Below are 25,943 nucleotides of genomic sequence, written 5' to 3' on the forward strand. Positions count from 1 at the left end.
ACAATGGTGTTTGAGACTGTAAGACTAAAGGCAAGAAGAATCATGCAAACCCTGTGAGCAAGTTCAAGTTGCTGTCACATATGTTAATGACTCTAAAACTGATTTAGTTTATTATAGTGGAGCTAAACAAATAAATGGATGGGGGATGGTGGGAGCCATGTTTTTTAATATTAGGAGGGTGATGTGAGAGACTATCCAGAGAGTACTAGAATTTAGCCATGCAATCCTACAGTTGAAGATGTCAGATTCAGATGGCTACCTGCAGGATGACAGGTTGATGAAGACAGGATGTCAGCCTACTAGCATGCACTTACCAACTTTGCTGAAAAGTGATGTTTTGGTAGAAGCCCAGATCTTAGTTTCAAAATGTCAATTTCCAATAAAAAGAACTAGGACTCTTTGGAGATGTCGTTGATAATGTGCCCAGAGTACAGAGAAGACAATACCCACAACCCCTTTTATTAAACATAGATTGTATCATACAATATAATCTAAACATTGTTTCCCCTCCCTCTACTCTTCCTCACCACCTCCTTCCCCATATAGATCCACTTCCTTTCTGTCTCTTACTGGAGTGGGGGGGCGTGCGGGAGGGGGGCAGTGAGGGAGAGGGGAACAGGCTTCTAAAGGATAACAAAACATAGCAAAATAAAATATAATAAGAACAAACACCAACTTGACTTACTTGTCGGATAAGGCAAGCCAACAGAAAAATTAAAGAGCCTCAAGAGAAGGCACAAGAAGGCCTATTCATTTACACACTCAGGCCTCCCATAAAAGCCCTCAACTGAAAGCTAGAATATATAATGCAGAGGACTTGGTGCAGACCCATGTAGGCGCTGTGACTGCTGCTTCAGTCTCTCAGAGTTCCTATGAGCCTTGCTCAGTTGTTTTAAAGGGCCTTGTTCTCCTGGTATCCTGTGTACTGTCTCCCCGACTCCTTCAGTCTCCTCTTTGGTAGGATTTCCTGAGCTCTGAGGGGAAGGATCTGATGAAGACATCTTGTATAAAGCTGTGTGTTCCAAGGTCTTAGAAAAAACAATTTAAAGAATTCCAACTAATTGTGTAGACACTCATCCTTTCAGGAGATAGGACTTAACTCTACCTTTTGAGTGTGGGCAGAGTTGGCTGACTTGCTTCCAAAAGGCAGTATGGAAACAGGTGGGCACAAAAACACTACTCATGTATGTAGTAAAGACACCTGGCAAACACTGCCAGGGCCAAGTGGTGTTGGGTAACATGCTGGGTCCCTCATGGAATGTGGTTAGGTGTTTGGCTTCTGTCACCTCCTTTTTTTTTTTTTTTTTATTAGGTATTTATTTCATTTACATTTCCAATGCTATCCCAAAAGTCCCCCACACGCTCCCCCACCCACCCACTCCCACTTCTTGGCCTTGGCGTTCCCCTGTACTGAGGCATATAAAGTTTGCACGACCAATGGGCCTCTCTTTCCACTGATGGCCAATTAGGCCATCTTCTGATACACATGCAGCTAGAGACACGAGCTCCAGGGGGTACTGGTTAGTTCATAATGTTGTTCCACCTATAGGGTTGCAGACCCCTTTAGCTCCTTGGGTACTTTCTCTAGCTTCTCCATTGGGGCCCTGTGATCCATCCAATAGCTAACTGTGAGCATCCACTTCTGTGTTTGCTAGGCCCCGGCATAGTCTCACAAGAGAGAGCTATATCTGGGTCCTTTCAGCAAAATCTTGCTAGTGTATGCAATGGTGTCAGCATTTGGAAGCTGATTATGGGATGGATCCCCAAATATGGCAGTCTCTAGATGGTCCATCCTTTTGTCTCAGCTCCAAACTTTGTCTCTGTAACTCCTTCCATGGATGTTTTGTTCCCAATTCTAAGAAGGGGCAAAGTGTCCACACTTTGGTCTTCGTTCTTCTTGAGTTTCATGTGTTTAGCAAATTGCATCTTATATCTTGGGTATTCTAAGTTTCTAGGCTAATATCCACTTATCAGTGAGTACATATTGTGTGAATTCTTTTGTGATTGGGTTACCTCACTCAGGATGATGCCCTCCAGGTCCATCCATTTGCCTAGGAATTTCATAAATTCATTCTTTTTAGTAGCTGAGTAGTACTCCACTGTGTAAATGTACCACATTTTCTGTATCCATTCCTCTGTTGAGGGCCATCTGGGTTCTTTCTAGCTTCTGGCTATTATAAATAGGGCTGCTATGAACATAGTGGAGCATGTGTCCTTCTTACCAGTTGGGACATCTTCTGGATATATGCCCAGGAGCGGTATTGCTGGATCCTCCGGTAGTACTATGTCCAATTTTCTGAGGAACCGCCAGACTGATTTCCAGAGTGGTTGTATAAGCTTGCAATCCCACCAACAATGGAGGAGTGTTCCTCTTTCTCCACATCCTCGCCAGCATCTGCTGTCACCTGAATTTTTGATCTTAGCCATTCTGACTGGTGTGAGGTGGAATCTCAGGGTTGTTTTGATTTGCATTTCCCTGATGATTAAGGATGTTGAACATTTTTTCAAGTGCTTCTCAGCCATTCGGTATTCCTCAGGTGAGAATTCTTTGTTTAGCTCCTGTCATCTTCTTCTAAAAACATAAAATTGCCCTCAACTCATAAGAAAAACATTAAACTCCAACTGAGGGACATTTCACATAAAGTCAAACTTTTTTTTTAAGGGAAAAGAAAAAGGTTATACAACTCAAGAAGTGACTAAATGCAATGTGGCAGCCAGGACTGCATCCTGGACAATGTATTGAAAAGGGACAATGGGGCTGGAGAGATGGCTCAGAGGTGAAGAGAACAGATGGCTCTTCCAGAGGTCCTGAGTTCAAATTCCAGCAACCACATGGTGGCTCACAACCATCTGTAATGGAATCTGATGCCTCTTCTGGTGTGTCTGAAGATAGCTACAGTGTACTCATACAAATAAAATAAATAAATATTAAAAAAAAAGAAAAAGGGCCACTGAAAAATGTTACTAAAACAGAAGTTTAGTCTGCAATAACACACCAATGTTTTATGTAGCTTTAATAAATGTACTATGCACTAAGGTCTGAGCAAGGAAGGGCAGTGGGTAGGGATATTTGGGAACTCTCATTCCAAGTGTTTGTAAGTCTACTATTATTCCAAAATTTAAAAAGGATACTTTCTAAAAGGACAGTCTGCAAAATGGGACAAAAGAGACTGCAAAAGAAAAAAAAAATCTGTTATTTAGTGTAATTTTGTTTGCAAGTAAATAAGACCCTGGTTAGAAAGCACCCAGTGACTTAAAACTAAGTACTCAGCAGAATACCAATGAAACACACACACATGTAGCCAGGCTCTGCCCAGGGCCGCCTTTAAAGTGAGGAGCTTAAGACAGCGGAGTAGCATGTCTCTGTACTCCAGCCAGGTAGCTGAGAAAGAAGATCACTTGAGCCTACATAGCTTTGGGGGTTAACCTGGGCAACACAGCAAGACCATAGTTTAAAGTAAACCCTGAACAACAAAGGAAATAACTGTCTCAAACCCAGAATAACCACAAAAAGGCAGTCACTTCAAGTCTTCACATGCAGGAAAAAGCAAGCTCTAAGAGATGAAGCAATCATCTAGGCTAATAGAGAATTTGCATTTTAATTCACGGATGTATTTTTGTACAAAATCAATTCTGACCCTAAGGCTCTACAAGATCCATCTTTTCTTTTTTTTTGGGGGGGGGGGTTCGAGACAGGGTTTCTCTATATAGCCCTGGCTGTCCTGGAACTCACTTTGTAGACCAGGCTGGCCTCGAACTCAGAAATCCTCCTGCCTCTGCCTCCCGAGTGCTGGGATTAAAGGCGTGCGCCACCACGCCCAGCGATCATCTTTTCAAATGCTCAAATAATTACAGCAAAAACAAAGTAACTGACCAATATGAATATTATGTACCAGCTCAGTAAAGAGCATTTTAGATACATTCCTTAATAGTTTACAGCAACTCCAAATACGGCAGGAGTTAGGGAGATGTGGATGGGTGGATGGTTAAGGACCCTACAAGACATTCACTGCTATTTTACATCATCACTATTTATAAAGGGAAAAAAAACCCCAAAAGTTAAAAAGTTACAATGATATTAAAGTGGGCAGTGCTGAATTTGAAGCCAGTGCATGATTCTGTAGTTCTGAAAGCCCAACATTACCCCATCCAGACAACCAAAGGATTATGTTCCCTCTGGGGACAGAGGAGGACCCTCTCTTCATCTCACCTGGCCTCTCCTGCATCTTGGACAAAGTTCATTTCCAAAGAAAAGTGCTGAAGCTTTCACCACTGGTGGTGGCAGCAGCCTGGAAAGGCCTCAGCTGAAGTTAATCTTCACCCTGAAGCACTTGCAGCTCCCTGAATGTGTCAGGTACTAGGGAGCAAGTCATTTACTCATTTCTGAACATCTTGGGAGCAAAGGTACCAAATGCCCTTCTGTTCCAGACCATCTTTACAAAGATCAAGATCTCACAAGACTGAGATGGTGTCTACTTCCAAAAACTGGGCCCCCTGAGCCTGAGGTCCTTAGTGGTGACTTCCACCCTCCTGGGCTCTCCCATATCAGCTCCAGAGAACATGAGGCATGGAGACAGGAAGGTAAACTAGAACAGGCATACTATTTGATGTATAACAACAAAAGACTGCTGTCTTTGACTTAGAGGTTTCTTACCTCTCAAGCACCCATGAAACTTACAGGCAAGTTTGTCAGCTTTCCTATGGGAAAATACTCATCAACCTTTCCTAGTCTGTTTCTAGTGCATGAACCAGCTACTCATCTTTAATGCTGCAGTAGCCCATATGAGACCTGTCCTAAAGGCTCTCTCTCATCTACAATTCCCCACCAACTCCATGGGACCACATTGTTTCTGGGAAAAGGTTTTCATCACAGCACCTTTATAGAACTAGTCCACTTGCTTATCTATATATGATGCCATTCATCAAATGAGTCCCAGCTCAAGACTCATACTCAGTTCACATGAATAGGACTGCTTCAAGCTTGATGCTAAGCTCTATCAGGGGAAGGCATACCACGACAACAGCAAATCCACACAGCTGGACTCCGGCAAGATCACAACCTTGCATACTTCAATGAAAGTAAAATGCAGCACACAATAGGAAAAATACCAGCAAATCATGTCTTATATCAGACTTTTCTCTAGAATATATAAAGAACTTAGACACTGGATTTAAAAGTGCACAGGATATGAATAGGCACTTCTCCAGAGATTTCTCTAAGAGCCCAAAAGCATATGACATCATTACATAAATGCCAACTGAAACCATGCTGAGATACTAACGTGAGAATGGATGCTGAGCAGCACAATTAATAGTTACATTTGCTGCTGTGCTATAGCACCATGTGACCAAAAGCTTATCTGGGCTCTGGTCCCAGAGGATTTGAATCCACCACGGCTGGGAGGCATGACATCAGGGAGCCACCTGCAAGCACGGTGCCAGGAAGGTGAGAGCTCACATTGCAAGAGAGAAGTAGAGAAAGTAAACTGGAAGCAGGGATAGGCTATAAAATCTGGAAGCCCTGAGACATCCATCCTCCAGCAAGGCTGCACCTCCTAAACCTCTCGAAACAGCGCCACCTACTGGGGAGCAAGTAACTCAAATACCTGAGCCTAGTGAGGGCGATCCTCATGCAAAGCACAAGCATCCAAGAATAATTTAGAAATATTAACAACCCAGGGTCCACCAACTGGTAGATCTACAAAATGTGGTATAGCTACATACTACATAATGGAGTATTATTAAACTATAAAAATAAATGAAGTGCTAACTGATTAAATGCTGATGAATCTAATAACACAGATGAACCTTGCTTGAAAACAAGAACACTCCAACCACAAAAACCCACATTATATATAAAATTAATTTCTATATGAAATGTCTGAAATAGGTAACTCCACAGCTATAGAGCTATAGTAGATCAGTGGCTCCTGGAGAGACTGGCGTGCAATGCTAAAGGACGCAGGGTCTGCTTCCTTTCTTTTCCCTCCCTCACTTCCTTTCTTGTTGGTCTCCTCTCCTCTCATCACTCTACAGCCCAGGCTGTCCTTGAACTCACAATACTCCTGCCTCAGCCTCTTGAGTAATGAAATTATAAGTATATAATACCACGCCTTGCCAGGGGTTGTGGTTTTGAAATGATTGTGGTAATGGTTATGTGTATCCATGAATATAATAAAAAAAACTACATTATACATTTTAGATGGGTAGATAATAAAACAGACAAATTACAAAAACGAAAAGGCTAATGGGCTGTCAGAGTGCTGGAGGAAAGACAAAGGAAAAGTAGATGTAGATGGTGGTTTGAGTAAGAATGGCCCCATACGAAAAGATCTTTCCAGTCCTAATTCACATAGGGGGCTAATAGCCAATATATATATAAAGAACTCAAGAAGGTGGACTCAAGAAAACCAAATAACCCTATTTATAAATGGGGCTCAGAGCTAAACAAAAAATTCTCAACTGAGGAATACCAAATGGCTGAGAAGCACCTGAAAAAATGTTCAACATCCTTAATCATCAGGGAAATGCAAATCAAAATAACCCTGAGATTCCACCTCACACCAATCAGAATGGCTAAGATCAAAAACTCAGGTGACAGCAGATGCTGGCGAGCTGGGATTGCAAGCTGGTACAACCACTCTGGAAATCAGTTTGGTGGTTCCTTAGAAAACTGAACATAGTAATATCGGAGGATCCCGCAATACCTCTCCTGGGCATATATCCAGAAGATGCCCCAACTTGTAATAAGGACACATGCTCCACTATGTTCATTGCAGCCTTATTTATAATAGCAAGAAGCTGTCTCCTGATATAGCTGTCTCCTGAGAGACTCTGCCATGCCTGACTAATATAGAAGTGGATGCACACAGTTATCCATTAGATGGAGCACATGGTCCCCAATGAAGGATCTAGAGAAAGTACTAAAGGAGCTGAAGGGGTTTGCGGCCCCAAAGGAGGAACAACAATATGAACTAACCAGTAACCCCAGAGCTCCCTGGGACTAAATCACCAATCAAAGAAAACACACAGAGAGACTCATGGCTCTAGCTGCATATGTAGCAGAGGATGGCCTAGTCGGTCATCAATGGGAGGAGAGGCCCTTGGTCCTGTGAAGGTTCTATGCCCCAGTATAGGGGACTGCCAGGGCCAGGAAGCAGGAGTGGGTGGGTTAGGGAGCAGGGGAACAGGGGAGAGGATAGGGGATTTTTAGAGGGGAAACTAGGAAAGGGGATAACATTTGAAATGTAAATAAAGAAAATATCTAATAAAAAAATAATAATAAAGAATGGCCCTATACATGCATGTGTTTGAACGCATGGCCTATAGGGAGTGGCATTATTGGGAGGTGTGGCCTTGAAGTAGGTGTGGCCTTGAAGAAGTTATGTTGCTGGGGGTGGGGCTGAGGTCTCAGAGGCTCAAGCTAGGTCTAATAGATCAGTACACTTCCTGCTGCTTGCAAATCTGGATGTAGAACTCTCAACTCTTTCTCCAGCACCATGTCCGCTGCATGTTGCCATTTTTCCCGACATGACAGTAATGGACTAAGCTTCTAAAACTGGAAGCCAGTCCCAACTAAATGTCTTCCTTCATAAGAGTTGCCATGGTCCTGGTGTCTCTTCACAGCAATAAAACCCTAACTAAGACAATTAAGCATATGGAAAATTCCATTAAAACAAATTTTAAACAAACACTCTGCCCATAAAATCTCTTCAAAAAAGAATCTATATACCATATTTATAAATTTATTATTTACTAACTTAACTGTTTATACAAAGGCAATTAGGATTAATAAAGAGCAAGCTGATATATACACACATACATGTGTGTGAATTTGTTATACATACATTCAATTCAGCACAACAGAAGCTAATGGAATATGAATGTACTCTGTGGCTTCAGGCAAGCCACTTTACCCCTCTGACTTTAGCTATCTCCTCCATCAATGTCAGGTTATTTTCATCAAACTGTTAAGAGAGAACAAGTCTAGAATAAGGTCTATAAGCAGTGGAATTACTTTATATTACAAGCATAGCACTTGTCAGATAGAGAGTAAACGAATAAAGTGAAACTACAAAAAATGTAGCAGGTTTTTGCAAAATAAAGCATTAAAATACATAAGCTTCAGTATAGATATACCTGAATCTAAATTAACTTCACAAGTAAGATTTGTCAGTAATCTATGGGTGGCAGCAGCTATAATGCTCTTTTTAAAAAATAATTTCTACTAGAAATTAACCGACCAGTAAATCATACATATGAACATGGAAGAATCATTTCTTTGTAAAAACAACTGGGAGGGGGGTTGCACATGTGGATGTCAGAGGACAACTTGTTGGAACCAGTTGCCTCCTTCCACAATGGGGGTTCCAGAGATAAACTCAGGTGTCCGGCTTCATGGCCAGTGCATCCAGCCATTCTGCTGGCCCATAGGAACATTTCTGCTATTCTCTCCACAACTATCTTATATTTTCAGTCTACAAAATTTTAATCTAGCCGGGCGTGGTGGCACACGCCTTTAATCCCAGCACTCGGGAGGCAGAGGCAGGTGGATTTCTGAGTTCGAGGCCAGCCTGGTCTACAGAGTGAGCTCCAGGACAGCCAGAGCTATAAAGAGAAACCCTGTCTCAAAAAACAAAAAAAAACAAACAAACAAAAAAAAATTTAATCTGTTACAGATATGAGAAGAGACTATAACAGAAAAATGTTCATCTAGAACAGGTATCAACCAAGCACAGCTCACTGCTGACCAACCAGCATCTGTTTGTAGGTTGTTCACAGGTACTCCTCAGCTGAGTCTAGTACGAAATATACTTTGGAACACAATGCCAAAACATGCAAAACTGAACATAACTAAGTGGACTTTTCAAACCTCCCTGTCTGTCTAGTGCTGTGAATGGCCACGAGAAAAGAACTTGGAGAAAAGAAGTGCTCGGCTGCTCTGCTGAGTAAGTGTACAGCATACACAGAGGAAGCAAAGAGGAGAGATTCGGCACTGAATCTCAGCTGAGCGTGACCAACAGGCATACCACCAGCACTCAACAGGGAGAGGAAACCTCAGAGAGAGGAAAAGGAAGTCCACAGAGCACACACAGTGCCCCTTGAGGAGGTCTCTATGACTAGGGTGCATATGGAAGGATGTAGCCAGTGACACCACAGTCCTGTAAGCGCTGGTCAGCAGTTTTGCACAGATGGACATATTAGTAGCCAGCCTATTTGGAGAGGAAGTGCCAAGTGCTGTCTGTGGTCATGGGGAAAGAAATGATCAAACATGGACAATCTATTGAGATAGCTATTGATAATTGAGATGCATAAATACAGAGTCTAAAGAGGGGGTTGCTCCGTGGGTAAGAGCACACTGCTCCTGCAGAGGTCCTAAGTTTAGTTCCTAGCACTCACATTAGGCAGCTGACAATCACTTCACAGAGCTCCAGAGGAGCCAGTGTTCTTTCTGGAACACCGCACATGCACTTACAGATGTTCATACTCACTCATGCATACAAATAATTGTTAATCATAGATCACCTACACATCTTTTGTAAGAGATATGGGCATCCTGACATACAGACAGGGGTTCTGTCGTAAAGAAAGAGGTCTTCCTGATTCTTTTTTCTGTCACACATACCAATAATCTACTAATTAGAAATACCTTGCTTACTACCACGTAGCTTTCCCAATCTTTGCATGTATTCTTATTTGCCGTAGCTGCTAACTAACCTTTTCAAAGCATAGGCCAAGAAGTAATTGGTGATCGATCAATTTTTAAAAAACCAACTATTAACAAATACCTAATAATGAAAACCAAACAAGTTCAAATAAACAATTTAAATAAGTTTTATAAGATACTCTACAGTACTGTACTGTACAGTATCATGTTGTACTTTGCCTAAGCACTATATCAGAACCCAGAGTCTCCAGGTGCAGATGCTATAGCTAAGAGCTAATGAGCCAGCCCTCACACAGAGCCAAATCTGCCTCTTCCCCAGTGCTAATCACAATCTAAAACAACCTGACTGTGGTCCGAGTCATCTAGCTCAAGTCGCATATTAATGAGGCCTCCTTGCACACAGTATTTGTCTTCCACACCTACCTTTGTCCGGCAGGACTAAAGCTATGGCATCAGGGTGGGACCACAGGACAGGCTGCGCTCTTAATAAACACCCTATCCTAAAGACAACTGAATTCAGTACTTGTCTTTCTTGAATACCATTCTCTTCTCACTCCCAAAACCTAACACCCAGGCCAGAAGAAAAGTGAAATCTTCATCTTCAGGTGAAAGTGGTCACTGCTGCCATCGCCAGCTTACAATGGCAGTAATTAATTTAGAATTTAATAAATACTCTCAACCTTCCTCTCTCAGGTATGCACACTTACAGAGAGCCCATGAAGAACTTCTCAGTGAGTATAACTTCCCCAGCTAGGATCCCCTTCTCCTCAATTATTCACCTTATTCTGGACCAGACACAAAATAACTGCAATGAATACAAAACCAGGTGTGCTTATGGATTCCTGTAATCTCAGCCTTCTGGAGGATGAGGTAGGAGGGTAGTAACTTTGAGGAGAGCCTGGGCTACATGGTAAGACCCTGTTAGTAAAAATCACAAAGCAAGGAGTGTGTGTGTGTGAGAGAGAGATAAAAGGTGGCTTCCAACTCTTCTTGTAAGTTTAAGACGCACAACGAATCCCAATGAAAAAGACTGTTGGTTTTAAATCAACCTTAGCCATGACAGATGAGGACTCTACTGAAGGGCAAGAACAGATCCAAAGGTAAAAGAAGCTGCCTTTCAACTTTGCTCTCTGATTCCACAGGCCTTAAAAAAAAAACATGCAAGAATATGCCTCTTGCAACCGTGGTCACATGCAAAAGTGAAGCAAGAAGCACATCTGTTTAGAGCTGGCCTCAAATGCCTCTAGTTCTTCTCCAAACCAGGTTCACAACTCCCACCCACAGAGAGAAAGCCAGGGCCTGAGGCGGCACCCAGGGACAAGCAAATTAGCATTCCCAAGGTCAATTGCTGACAGGCTTAATTGTTTACAGCAACCAGAATATGCTGGCTGCTGAAGTTAAGAGGCTTAACCTTCCAGCTTGCCCAACAGCATATGAAACTGATTTACCACATCAGCTACAAAATATGAAGAACTGTAGATGTGGATTCAAATGAACACACAACATTTTATACAGAAGCAAATGTAACAGGATCCTCAGAAATGCACTTTTTATTTTAAGCTGGCTAAACAATTTGGGGAAAACCCTAAAATACTAGCCCCGGTTTCAGCAGAGGAGAGTACAGGAGAAACTGAGAGCGTCTCATTCTTCCAACTGGTTTGATTGCAAGACTCACCAGAACTGCTAAAGAGTTGCAGATCTAGCTGATTTGGCCATCTCTTATTTCTTACCTTTCTCTGTCACAGAGAAGTGAAATAGCCTATATGTGTCTTTGTCATCTCATAAAGTGTTATATGTGACCAATAAGCATAAGCAGTGTGGCTAGTCTGGAGTCTAGTGTATTGTAGGATTCTGATTTCAGTGCCCACGCTGTGTCAAAAGAACTCCTTAGGAGCTTTCATATTTATGACACCTAAAAATATTTTATCTTTATTTACTTTTTAAATTATATTTGTGTGTATAGATGTTTTGACTGCATTGTGTCTACGGATATACTATGGACATGTCTAGTGTCGAAGCAGGTGTGTTATAACCTGGGTTCTAGGAATTGAACCTAGGTCCTCTGGAAAAGCAGCCAATCCTCTTAACCATAAAGCCATCTCTCTGGTCCCGAAAAATAGTTTCAGATACACTAGGTTAAATAAAACATTACAAATCTCTCCTTCCTCCGTATTTTATGAAAGAAGGGCAGTAGAAAATTTTAAATTACACAGGTAGCAAACACTATAGTTTTATCAGGCTGCACGTGTACACATAAGTAATGGTATACAGAAATGTACAGCATGAATACATAACTTCATCTGTAACGGGGACAGAACACGGTGGGTAATGATCTCTAGAAGAATCAAGCTGTTTTCAGCTATGGTACCTGTCATCCTCATAAAAGCTCCTTTCCTCTGACCACAAGACATTAAAACTTTATGTCATTAAAAGAGGACTACAGTGTTTCACAAAAGGCTCCTCATGTCTGTTCTACTTCTGCCTCTGTTGTCATCTCTGCATAGCATTAAGCCAGCATCAGTTCTTGCCAATGGCCAGAGACATGATTTGGTGCTGGCCTGGCTTTTTACTGAGTGACTCCTACTTGTTTGTTTGTTTGTTTGTTTTTTTCTTTTTGTCTGTTTTAGTCCTTTTTATCCCCAGTTTGATCACTGAAATCTAACTGAAGCCCCAGCTCCAAAGATCAAGAAAAAAACAAAAACAAAATAAAAACAAAACAAAAAAATCTGAGGAGAAAACAAAAGAACCAATAGCAAAAGCATTGTCAAAGGTCTAGAAAAATCCAAACAGTATTTAGGTACTATACATAATCTGTTTTAAAAAAATCAGGAAGTTTTACTATTTCAAAATAAAACATGCTAATGTGAACAGGAGAGCTTAGCACACAGAGCACAGCAAGCCAGTACCTCTCCCCAGAACCACCATGTAGAGAACGATGCTAGTTCTTAGGTCATCAGTGAGAAAAACATCTGGAGGTGGTGACACAGCTGAAAATGTATGGAGTGAGACTCCAAGGTAGGAAAGAGGAGGAGAGGCGGGGAAAGTCAAAATGCTTTTTCTAGAGTCCTGTAAAAGGGAACTGATCAACACTGTAACTAAAGAAGCACTATTGCTGCTGCTACCTCTTACACAAGAAAAACAGAGTCGAAACCCAAATAACCCCTCATGGCATCCAGCTAAGGTCTGAAGACGTCCTAGTTTGTCTGTGGACCTCCACACCAAGAACCGAGTTGCAAATTCAATAGGTCATTTTGTATCAGAAGGTCAATTTATGAAGCACCTATAATTTTTCAATTATAAGAATATATTCTCTGGGTTCTGTTGTGACCCAGATGATAACTTTTTTTTTTTTTTCTATTGTGGGTTCTGGTTTTTTTTCCCTCATCCTAGAAATTGGTTTTGATGTACCCAACACTTAAGATTCTCAAGTAAGGGAAATAAAATCTCCATTAAAAAAAAAAAGCCAACGAGAAGTGAGTTTCACACCTTTAACCTTCTACACTGTTTCAAATGGAAAAAGGACAAAATTATGAATATGTATGTATTTTAAAGTGATTATAAAAGTTAACAAATCGCCGGGTGTGGTGGCGCACGCCTTTAATCCCAGCACTCCGGAGGGTGAGGCAGGTGAATTTCTGAGTTTGAGGCCAGCCTGGTCTACAAAGTGAGTTCCAGGACAGCCAGGGCTACACAGAGAAACCCTGTCTCGAAAAAAAAAAAAAAAAAAAAAAAAAGGTAACCAATCAAAATTCACTAGTTGAGAAAAATTGATTGCAAAAATTGTTTTACAATTCACATGTTTTTATATATTTTAAAAAGAACTGTTTATTTTTAAAAGATTTATTTTATGTTTGTTTGTTTTATATGTGTGACATAAAATATTTGTTGCTCCTATGTACACACAAAACCTGAGTGCTGGTGCTCTTTGGGGCAGGAAGGCAGCATGAGGTCCTCTAGACCTGGCAGATGGTTGTAGGGTAGCCAGACCTCTAACTGGTGAGCCATCACTCCCACTCCTCTATTTCTGTTTTGTAACAGGTCCTATCCCCAATAAATATGATGGCACAAGATGAATAACTGAAAAGGAAGACCACAGAGATGAGAAGCAGTGTCAAAGACTGTAGCGACAATTTTCCTACAGCTTCCCTCCTTTGACAAAATCAAAGCATCTTTATGTTTATGTATATGGAACAGAACAGGCTCCAGAATGTTAAATTCTAGTACTATGATTAATCTTTTATATAACCTAAACTCTGGTGCATGCCTTTAATCCCAGCACTCGGGAGGCAGAGGCAGGCGGATTTCTAAGTTCGAGGCCAGCCTGGTCTACAGAGTGAGTTCCAGGACAGCCAGGGCTATACAGACAAACCCTGTCTCAAGAAACCAAAATAAATAAATAAATAAACAAACTCTGATCAAGAGACTTAAGACTTAGGTCAATGACTATGCTCTAAAAAGTGCTCTGATGCCATCTAGTGGCAGGCAGGTCTCCTACAGCATGGGACATACTGACTGGTCTTTCTCTAGACCATTAGCAGCACCTGGGAATCTTGGAAATACAAATCCCGGCACTATTCAGAATTACTGCAACTGTGGAGGTAAGTACCAGTCATCTACTTTCATGAGGCCTCGGTAGTTCTGATGCACTCTCAAGTTAGAGACTTCTGGCACAGAGAGTCCTCAAGTGCAAAATCTCTAAAATGATTTTTATTCATTAATAAATTTTCTAACTGTAAACAGTAACTCATTTTTCCTTATGGATCCAAACATATCTCATTAAGGAACAACGTCAAAAGTCATTTACAAATCCAGTGTTGTAGTGCACGCCTTTAATCCCAGTGCTTGGGACGTGGAGGCAGAAGCAGGCAGTTCTCCCTTTGAGACCAGCCTGGGTTACAGAGTGAGTTTCAAGAGAGCTAGAGCTGCCCCCTTCCCCCGCCCCCAGGCCATCTACCACCCTATTTACATAGTTAGACACCTGATATGCATTATAGTGGTTCCAAACTCTTAAGATACCTAATGAGCACCAGAGGACTTTATCCCCAGAAAGTCCATTTTAAGGGATTCCTACCATTAAAATAACCAACATACCTACAAAGAAATCCTTTAAATCAAAAAGCTACATGGAACAAAAGCAAAGCATTAACTGCTATCAGTATGAAAGGATAGGTAGCACATTACTGTGGCTAAAAACACAAGGAACAGGGCTCGGAGGTTAAGAATCCTGAGTTCAATTCCCAGCAACCATCTATACTGAGATCTGGTGCCCTCTTCTGGCAAGCAGGCATACACGAGGGCAGAACAGAAATCTTCCCAATTCCTTAAATATCCACTTAGAAAACATCAAGGTTCAGTAAAACAAGGCCCACAGTGTACTTCCGTGTTCCAGCTGTTTCAGTTCATTTGGTACAGTACAAGGAGGTCACTGTGGAGAGAAATACCGTGAAGAGCCATGTGGCTTATAGCCCACACCTCGAATACAAGAGAGCATCGGAGACTTGCTTTACTACTTTGTCTCTATTTCCCTATCAATGTATGCGCCCAGACTCACAGGAAACAGCTAGCTAGATCCAAAACTTTTTTTTTAATTAGGTAATTTCCTCAATTACATTTCCAATGCTATCCAAAAAGTCCCCAATACACTCCCCCCCCCAGTCCCCCACCCACCCACCCCCACCCCTTGGCCCTGGCATTCCCCTGTACTGGGGCATATAAAGTTGGCAAGTCCAATGGGCCTCTCTTTCCAGTGATGGCCTACTAGGCCATCTTTTGATACAAATGCAGCTAGAGTCAAGAGCTCTGGGGTACTGGTTAGTTCATAATAATGATCCACCTATGGGGTTGCAGTTCCCTTTAGCTCCTTGGGTACTTTCTCTAGCTGATCCAAAACTTTAAGAACGGCCTACACTGATATTTCGAACAGCTTTTCTCTTTGCCTTTTCAAACCTTCTCTTAGCAATCTCTAACACCTTCCCCCACTGCCTCTTGTCCTCACAAGACTCACAAGGCTCTGTGCTGGGCAGTGTAGGGACCTTTGCCATCTTTGCTAGCTCAAACACGTTAGCTGTTCATTAGTCATTATGCCCATCCAAAAAATAGCATTTTGGCTTAGGTTTTCTCATTTTTAACCTAAAATAATACAAACTCCATAAACTGATTAAGAACTACAGAAGGCACACCAGACTGTGCTGGGCATATCACTAACAGCAGTTGCTCCAGTTTGGATAATCAATGCTCCCAAAAGCTGTTGTGTTTTAAATGGGTGCACTTGGAAGGCATCATGGGTAGATGTAGAACCTTTGAAAGACTGTGGAAGTGCTTAGGTTGCTAGTGGTATGGTCTTGAATGGGAATTGAGATGCTGACCCTTTCTTCCTCTTTTCTTGTTTGCTGGCAGGGACTGTGAGCTCCTGCCACAATGTGCTGCTTACCACAGGTCCCTAGAGATCATGGATGGGAACCTCCAAAACAATAAAAAGTTGTTTTAATTGAATTAGCTCAGATGTTCTGTAATGGTGACACGAAGCTGACTGACACAGTTATTGAGGGTTACTGCTGTCCACCAACAGCTACTACGAGGTTAAAAAGGGGTCAGAGGTGTGTGTGAGCTAGAGACGGGTAATTGGGTTCAAATTCAAATTCTCTTTTGCATCCTAGGCTTAACTTACTTCAACTCAGTGAGACTCAGTTCCCTATTAACAGATGGAGGATAAGGCTATTTCTCTCACTCAGCGATGGTCACTTCCTGAACCTTCTCACCTGGCAGGATGGGCCTATCTTATCTATGTAGCTCCTTTGCTTCTCTCCCCACAGAAGCTTTGAAAATGGCTACACCAGGAGGTATATCCCAGGGCAGGATTAAGAAAGATGCTAATGGCACAGTTAAACGCACACCTCACACGTTTCTAAGACATATATCACAATGTAGGGAAATTCCACCAGCACAGGAAGTAGGCAACTCTAATACTACACTAAACACTAGCTTCTTTGGCCTTTTGCTAACTTGGATAAAAAGTTGCTATAGAATGCCCAAGAGTGCTAATACCTGCTCAACAGCCAGCTCTCAGCTTCCTGGGCAGAAGCGTGTTACAGCAATACTTGCCTGTATCCAGAGGGGAAGTCACTTCTCCAACCACGGCTTTTAGACTCCAACACCCAAATGCTTTAAATGCTTGACTGACTGAGTCACTCAATAAGCATTTACAGAGAACCTAAAACATATAACTCCAGGACCAGGCACTGGGGCAGGAAGCACATGCCTCTACATGAACCCTACCCTCAGGGACCCAACAACTCAGGCCAGCTACAGAACTGAGACCCAATACAAGGAAAGGCAGAGCAACAAAAGATCAAGTAATTGTTTGCCGAAAGAAGCCTGAACACTGCCTGTACCAATTTCCAAATTTCCAAAACCCCGAAGTTCATTAACATGTGGACACATGCATGTAGGTATGAATGTATGTGTGGGCGTAGGGGTGTGTGTGTGTGTGTGTGTGTGTATATATACACACATCCCAGGCAGCAGCGACATACTAGTCTTTATTGTGGAGGAGCTATCCATGCACATCCACGTCATTATCTTGATTTAACTTTTATAATCACTTCAGAAATAATTTTGTTCTTATACTAGGCAGCTGCACTTGGAGAAATTTTAGAATGTTAAGATGTATGTAATGTATTTTCCTATTGGCTCCCTTTGTTGGAAATGACAACTAAAAGCCAGCAGAGGGCAGTATCACACAGAATGCAAATTATAACACCCAATTTTTTAAGCGCCTATGGCAACTCCTAGAGGACAAAATGGCCCACTGCTTGCTCTCATTCTTATTTTCTCTCATTCTCTCATTGTGTGTGTGTGTGTGTGTGTGTGTATGTGTATAAATAAAGTACATGAAAATGGCATTTGTGCTCCATTGACATAGATATAAATATAATGAAGGAGTTAGATAACTAGGAAAAAAATTTATAGTAAACTTCCTCTTAGGACTGACACGAATCATTCCATACACTGTGTGAGGATGCCTGGAAGGCCAACCTGGACTTACATTTTCACCCCTAGGAGAATTTCATACAGTGTGTTTTTATCATGTTTTTTCTATTTTTATTTTTTATTTTAGACAGGGTCCTACTATATAGCCCTGGATGTTCTAGACTCTCTATAGAATAGTCTGGCCTCAAATTCACAGACATTTGCCGAACTATCTCCTCAGTGTTGGGACTAAAGGTGTGTGCAACCACAAAGCATTTATGACAAAGCATAAAGGTTCATTTTTCTATGCCTAAATCTGAACCATATTAATTTCTAATTCTGTGGCTTTAGAAACAGTAATTAACTTTTCTAAGCCAGACCTCTCTCATTCAGAAAGTTATGGTAGCTTTATTTCTACGCCATGAGACTGCTGATGGGATCAAGTGAGAATCCAAGAAAAAACATACTCTACCCAGCACACTCAAAGTCTAAAACAAATCGCATACTGACTTTATGATTATGGCCACTACCATTAATACTACTATACTTGGACACAGATCAAAAACCATACTGTCTGACTTGAGTAACGATGATCTTTCTGCCTCAGAGCTTCAGAATCCTAGGGAAACAGACAAAACGTACAAATACAAATACAAATAAATCAACCAAAGTATCTATCAATCTGCTTATTTCATTCAAATACTATGCATTCCAGACCCACCCATGTTCTCATAGTTAACACAATTCTATCCTTTCTAATGTCTGACTGGATATATATATATATATATATGTGTGTGTGTATTCATTATACATATAGTATGCATAATCCAATAAACATCAGATGATATTATGTTGTATCAACCTGACAAGTTATAAGTAACGATCATAATGTCTAAGATATGCATAAAACGGTTTGAATATTGTACAGTATAGGTCTGTAGTGAACCATACGATACCCCAAAAATATGCACTCGTATTTGCCAATTTTTAAAAGGTACTGAGAAAAAAATATCTCAAATTAAAACCTACATTTTTCTATAAAAATTCTGAGAGGGCTTGTAATTCTATTTTTATATAATTTGGGCCATGAGGAACTGAGTTAACATACAACAGACTATGATTTTCCTTTGAGGCTATTCTATATTCTGGAAAATGCCTGTGAAAATGGAAAGCTACACTAACAATTTGGAAATATACCAAAATTTTCTTGAATTTTAGGTAACATTTTAATAGACAACATATGCTTTATATTTAATTATATTAAGCCAAAATGTTAATTGAAAAAAAAAATCTCTCCTAACCAACTCTTGTGGGGAACAGTTGCCCTAAGGTTTTGTGTCCGAAAACACTTTCGCATGCCATCTGCCTCTTGCTCATTAACATTCAAACTCAGTTTCAGAAGGCAGAGGCTGACAGACTATGGCTCAGAAACCACAGGTCCACAGGTCAAAACCATGCTCATAGTAATTGGAGGATGTGTGTATATGTGTTCTAATCATGTGGAGAATTCATACAAAATTGCTTTTGGTTACACAAAAGCCTTATAGGAAAATACTGGCCATGCCTTAGCATAAAACTCAGCCATGGCACCTAAGGTCACTAATATGAAAGTCAGTGTACCACTCTCCCTCACGAACTGACAGTGTAGCAAATGTCCCTTTCACTTAAGAATGCCTGTGGTCAACTAGCACAGCTTACTATATCTACTATATCTTGACTGATATATATATACACACACACATATAAAATCAGTCAAGATATAGTACATACACACACACACACACACATATATATATATATTCATTCATACTTTGCAATCAGGTAGTAAGTGTGTATGAAACACCTCTACCCTGATGGCTGAATAGGAACGTGCTTTGGGTGTGCTACAGGCTAATATAGCTGTGTTTCCACGGTTCCTTTAATTGCAAAGAATAGCTATAGTAGGCTAACTAGGCTCACTGAGTTATAACCATCTACTGAAAATGGAGAATATGAGTCTGAATTGAAAAGGCAACACCTATCAGCTTTTGTTGCTAATAATGATTATTTTAAACAAAAATTCCAATCTTGAATAATCTATGGGCACCCTTATTGAGAGCTCACTAGTGATAGCAAATCACCTGTATCTCTTTTGGAATTTTAATCCATGTCTGTTTTCAAATTGAGACTGTAAATCCTGTGAAGGGAAGAACCACTTGATAATCCTCTGTATCCTTTTTAAATCACAGCACCGACTTCGAGACAGAATAGTTACTTTGTAATTGTGTATCAACCACCTTGGTATTAACTAAAGTATCAAGTGTGCTTCAGTGTATAGATACTTCAAATTTGGTCCTCCAGGCTACTCTTTACTCTGCATCTGCATCTACCGAGACTCTTCAGCTCATGTGTTTCTTTTCCATACAACTTAGTCAAAATTTATCTTAAGTTTGATTTTTTTAATTAAGAAAACAAGTATTTGCTGCAAAATTAATCCAAATAAAAATAGATTTATTTGCATGCATGAACGTTTTATCTACATTCATGTATGTGCACCAGATGTATGGCTGGTGCCCATGAAGGTTAGAAGACAGGGTCAGATCTGAAACTGGAGTTCTGGTGGCTTTTGAGTTACCACGTGGGTGCTGAGAATCAAATCTGCGTCCTATACAAGAACAAATGTTCTTATACACTAAGCCATTTCTCTAGCCCCAAAATAAATTTTAATGACTATTTGATAAACTGTGGCTCTAAAGGAAGGGTTGGCAAGCTATAACCCAAACTGGTCCACTTCCTGTTTTTATAAATAAAGTTTTTTTAGAATACACCATTCCCATTTATATTTGTTTCTTTTCTATTGTGACAAAACACCAAGACCAAGGCAACTTGTTGGCAAAAATGTATTGAGGGTGGATTCTTCTAGAGGAATAACAGTCCATGATGGCAGAAGGAAGGCGGCAGGGGGCTAAAGCAGCAGCTGAGAGCACACCTTGAACCACAAACAAAAAGCATACCCGGAAAGCACAAGACTTATGAAACTTCAAAGCCCACTCACTGTGACACACTTCCTCCAACAAGGCCACACCTCTTAGCGTCCCAAACAATTCTACCAAGTGAGACCAAGTATTCAAACATATGAGTCTATGAAGGCCACTCTCATTCAGTCTACCACACCATTATGCATTGTCTAGGGTGGTCTTTACAATAGCACACTTACCAGAGTTTATGAGACCTCATGGCTCAGAAATATTTCAAAATATTTGCAATCTGGCCCATCATAGATAAAAATTTACCAACCCCAAATTAGATTATGAACCTTTTTTTGAAAAAGTTGTTAGCATTTCTTTTCAAATGATAAGGAAGTAGCTGGGTATAGTGATGAAAACTTGTAAGCCTCCCTGTGGAAGGAGGGGTAGGAAGACAAGGGAAGATTTCATGGCCAGCCTCCTCCACATAGGGAGTTTCAAGACAGACTTGGCAACAATGAAACTCTTTCTCAAATAAAAGAAAACTGCAGTAACTGCATTTTTATACCAACACTATACTTCTCACTTAAGGCAAAAATAAAGAATTCTGGCTGGGTGGTAGTACACACCTTTAATCCCAGCACTTGGGAGCAGAGGCAGGAGGAGCTCTGTAAGTGCCAGGCCAGCTTGACTATAAACTGAAGTCCAGGACAACCAGGGCTACACAGAGAAATCATGTCTTAAAAAACCACATAGGTGGATGGATGGGTGGATGGATGAAGCCAAAATATTTAAACTTTTTTTTTTTTTTTTTTTTGGTTTTTCGAGACAGGGTTTCTCTGTATAGCCCTGGCTGTCCTGCAACTCACTTTGTAGACCAGGCTGGCCTTGAACTCAGAAATCCGCCTGCCTCTGCCTCCTGAGTGCTGGGATTAAAGGCGTGTGCCACCACACCGTGTATTTTTAAACTTTTAATTTAAATCTAGAAACTTTTGATCTGATACTCTCCAGGATTGTATTCTCGCTCTTCTCTTTTGGTTTAAGGTTCTATTATGATTTCAACAAAAAGCCAAATATCCATCATCACCAAGAACAGGTTCTAAATCAGATGAGGCAGGGTTAAGACACTTAAGAGATCACAGGTGACCAAAGATAACAGGTGACTTCTGTTGCTTAGTCATTAATGAATAACTGGGATTGAGATGGTCATCTTGTCCAGAATAATTACAAGAGCTGGATAAAAATATATGCTATGACTACTTTCAGACTATGCTAGAATAGCCAGACCAGAATGATAATAAGTACAGATAGGGAAACATCTGGCTGGAGACTAGTCCTTCAGTCCCTCCCTTCCTGCAAGCACTAGAGAGGAAGGGTCCACATGGAACACAGCAGCCTAAAAGAATGAGAAGAATCTGGAGGCTTGCAGCAGCAGGAGCTTGCAAGACAGAATGCTGGGAGTGACCTAGGAATCAGCACAGGGATTCCCTTGAGTCCGATACTGAATCCTAAGACACTGAGGAACTATGAAGCAAACAATACCCAAGTCCAGAGAATACTGGGAGACACCTGAATTTCATCCACCCAGAGTCAAGCTAAGATGCTGAATCCTCAAAGCAATCAAGGCTCCAATGGCCTTACTTTGTTACATGATGTTAACCTTACTAAAGCTCACTGTATTAGTCAAAGTTCTGTAGAGAAACAGAATTTATAGAGTGAAGCTCTATAGAGAAAGAAAGAGAAATAAGTTATAAGCTGTGGTCCAGCTAGTCTAACAATAGCTGTCTACCAACAGAAGGTCCAAAAAGCAGTCAGTACACGAGGCTAGATATCTCAGCTGATCTCCACTATACTCTGGAACCCCAAAGTAGGCTGTAAAGCCAGGGAGGGTATAGATTTGTCAGTGGAAGTGAGAGGCAATAGGCAAAGAGTATAAGCTTCCTTCTTCCATGTCCTTCATACAGGCTGCCGGCAGATAATCGGTGGATCTTCTCACCTCAGAAGATCCAGAATAAAAGTGGGTCTTCCCACTTGAAATGACTTAAGAAAAAAATTCCTCATATGTGCGTATCCAGCTACTTCGTTTTGTTGTTTTTTTTTGTTTGTTTGTTTGTTTTTTATGTAAGTACACTGTAGCTGTCTTCAGACACCCCAAAAGAGGGCATCAGATCTCATTACTGATGGTTGTGAGTCACCATGTGGTTGCTGGGATTTGAACTCAGGACCTCTGAAAGAGCAGTCAGTGCTCTTGACCTCTGAGCCATCTCTCCAGCCCCCAGCCACTTCACTTTTAGCTAATTCCAGATGTAGTCAAGTTGACAACCAAGAATAGCTACCTTATGTCCACCCTTAACAAAGATTATCAATACTGGAATAGAGCCAACTGATCCATAAACTTTTGGCTTTCCACCAAAACAAATTTCCACTCTCTTTAACAGCTATTTCTTTGTTTTCTGTTGCTGTGATAAACATCACAACCCAAAGCCACCTCGGGAGGGAGAGGGTTTATTTCACCTTACAGATCATAGTCCATCTGCCAAGGAAGCCAAAGCAGACGCTTGAAGCACCAACCAGGCAAGGAACACTGCTTCCTGGCAGGCTCCATCACTTTGTTAATACAGCCAGGACTACCTGCCTAGAGATGGCACCACCCACAATGGGCTGGGCCCTTCTGCATCAATCAGCAAGTAAGAAAATGCCTCACAGACACGGCCACAGGCAAATCTCATCTGAACAATACTTTAGTTGAGGCTATGTCTTCCAAGGTGATACCAAGTTTGTTTCAAGTTGACAGCTAAAGGAAGCCATCTATGACAGAAGGCAACAAAACTTAAACTGGCAACATCGTATCCACAAGGAAATTAAACTAGAATGACACTGAGAAAAGGGGCAGTAATGACAGACAACGACTTTAAAAAGCTACTAGAAACATGCCTCATAGAGTTGAGAATGAAGACGGGGCCAGAAACATGCCTCAGACTAAGATGCAGGTCTAATGACCTGAGTCTGACACCCTAGAATCCACACAAAGGGGAAAGGAAAGAGCTGACTCCACAGAAGTGTTGTTTGAACTACACAGTGCTGCAAGGCATGTGCACACATGTCCATCGCTCACTCTCTCACACACACACACACACACACACACACACTCTCTCTAACATACACACATTCTCTCTCTCTCTCTCTCATACACACACACACACACACACTCTCTAACATACACACACATACACACATTCTCTCTGTGTCTCTCTCTCTCTCTCTCACACACACACACACACACACTCTCTCTACCATACACACATTCTCTCTCTCTCTCATACACACACACACTCTCTCTAACATACACACATATACACACATTCTGTCTCTCTCTCTCTCTCTCACACACACACACACACTCTAACATACACACACATACACACATTCTGTCTCTCTCTGTTTCTCTCTCTTTCTCACACACTCTCTCTCTAACATACATTCTCTCTCACACACACACTCTCTCTCTAACATACACACACATTCTCTCTGTCTCTGTCTCTTTCTTTCTCTCACACACACTATCTCTCTCTCTCTCTCTCTCTCCTCTCTCTCTCTCTCTCTCTCTCTCTCTCACTGTCACACACACACACTCTTTTTGATGTTTTTTTTTTTTTTAAAGACTGCAGAGGGGAGACAGAAAGCTGCTTTGGGCAGTAGAACACATACAGCTCTCACAACTGTAGCTGAAATCCTAAAAGGAAAGGAGCCTGGAGACAGGGAACTATGGGAAGAAACAGTACAGAAATTCTTCCAACTTGACATAAACATTACGATTTTAGAGCCTTAAAACTCAGTCAGGATAAGTAAAGGAAAAAATGCACATCACAAATTGTTCAAAAACAGTACCATTTTTTAAAAAGGGGGGGGGAGATTATGCCACTTCCCTGGCTCTGAATATGTCAGAAAGTAATAATACCTCTAACTCAAAAAAAGCAAAGACCATTGTTCTCAATCTTCTGCTTGAAAAGTGAGAATTCACCAAAGCTGAATCCTTATTTTGGCTGAGGTTTTCCCTGCTGGTATCCCTGGCATCTGTCAAGTCTACGTGCAGAGTAGTCAAGCATGAACAACATACAGTTAACCTAATGGAAAAGAGTTGTCCCAGCACACTTACAGACCTTCCGGTTCACACTGTGCTACATGGCTCTGAGATGTTACAGAATAAGATGAGAAAATGTGTCCAGTGTATTTAAACACTTATCCCAAGAATGCTCAAAGGGCATCCTCAGAGTAATGCAGCCACACTGCTACCTCAAAGTGGACAGTCGCACACACACAAAAATGTAAGTATGACTTACTTTGAGTCTCCACAAGGTCCAAGGCAACACTAGAAACTGTGTCCATTCCAGAGCTGATACAGGATTGGAAGTTTTTTAAGGAGGAAAGAGCTGACTCTACGCCACTGAAGGATATGTAACGGGTAGAACCTGAACTTGTACTGGACCGTCCTGGCATCTTGAAATTGTTACCTAAAATTTCAAACACAACAGAGTTCTCAGTCAGAATAATTACTGTACAGGGAAAGAGCATAGCAATCAATAATGACTATATTCAATATCCAGTGCTACACTGTTCCTGCATGCAATACCCAGAGGACACCCAAGCACTGTGCCATCATCTGGACATCAAAAACACACACTCAGTGTAACATAGGGAAGGTGACTATCTTCATTTTTTAAAGAGAATACCCTTTTTCCTGATGCTTCAACTCTCCAAAACCCAGTTCTTAGAAGCTTAACACATACAGAGGATAGAAAAAGAGGGAAAAAAAGAAAAAAATTAAGTTTAATAAGATAAGATTAAAAACCTATAGTTTTTAGTGTTATACAGATATATATATATATATATATATATATATATATATATATATATGCATTTTGAAGTCTTAAAAGAAAAAAAACCTGTTTCTGGTAGCCTTCCTGAGTTCTAATAGATTTATACCTGTAGTTCTCCCAGGTTCAGTAAAAGCAGAATTTCTATGCAGACCTCTCTTCTTATGGTGGCTTATATATTATAGCTGAAGCTATTACTCTCATGTTAAACACTCCTTTGTTTACACTTTTAAACAACAACTCTTTAAGTTTTGTACCCCTTGCGTCTCTAGACATATTTAAGTAAGGAAATTCCTGAAATTCAAGCCATGGAGAGCAACTAGAAAAGTGCAAAGTTCGAAATGGTTGTACAGCGTCAAGCAGGCTGTTAATAACGCTGTGCGGCACCGTAAAGGAGAACGGTCTTTTGAAATCAGAGAGATATCACGTGAGCCTAGGCTCGTGAGACCCACAAGCTGATTGGCAAGTCCTTCAGAACCTCTTCGGGAA

General features: G+C 41.0%; 1 protein-coding gene across 3 annotated transcripts in view; it reads right to left on the bottom strand.

Annotated features, from left to right (window-relative positions):
• Window positions 1-25,943, bottom strand: part of Nsmce2 (NSE2 SUMO ligase component of SMC5/6 complex) — a 223,548-nt gene that overhangs the window by 193,292 nt on the left and 4,313 nt on the right. For all 3 annotated transcript variants that reach the window (XM_021182762.2, XM_029469824.2, XM_029469825.2), the window contains exon 2: window positions 24,921-25,091. In XM_021182762.2, the coding sequence (XP_021038421.1) occupies window positions 24,921-25,077 (157 nt within the window). In that variant the 5' untranslated portion in view covers window positions 25,078-25,091. The remainder of the gene's footprint in view (window positions 1-24,920; window positions 25,092-25,943) is intronic.

Source organism: Mus caroli, unplaced genomic scaffold (assembly GCF_978045245.1).
Source record: "Mus caroli unplaced genomic scaffold, Mus_caroli_1 scaffold_16, whole genome shotgun sequence".
Taxonomy (NCBI): Eukaryota; Metazoa; Chordata; class Mammalia; order Rodentia; family Muridae; genus Mus; species Mus caroli.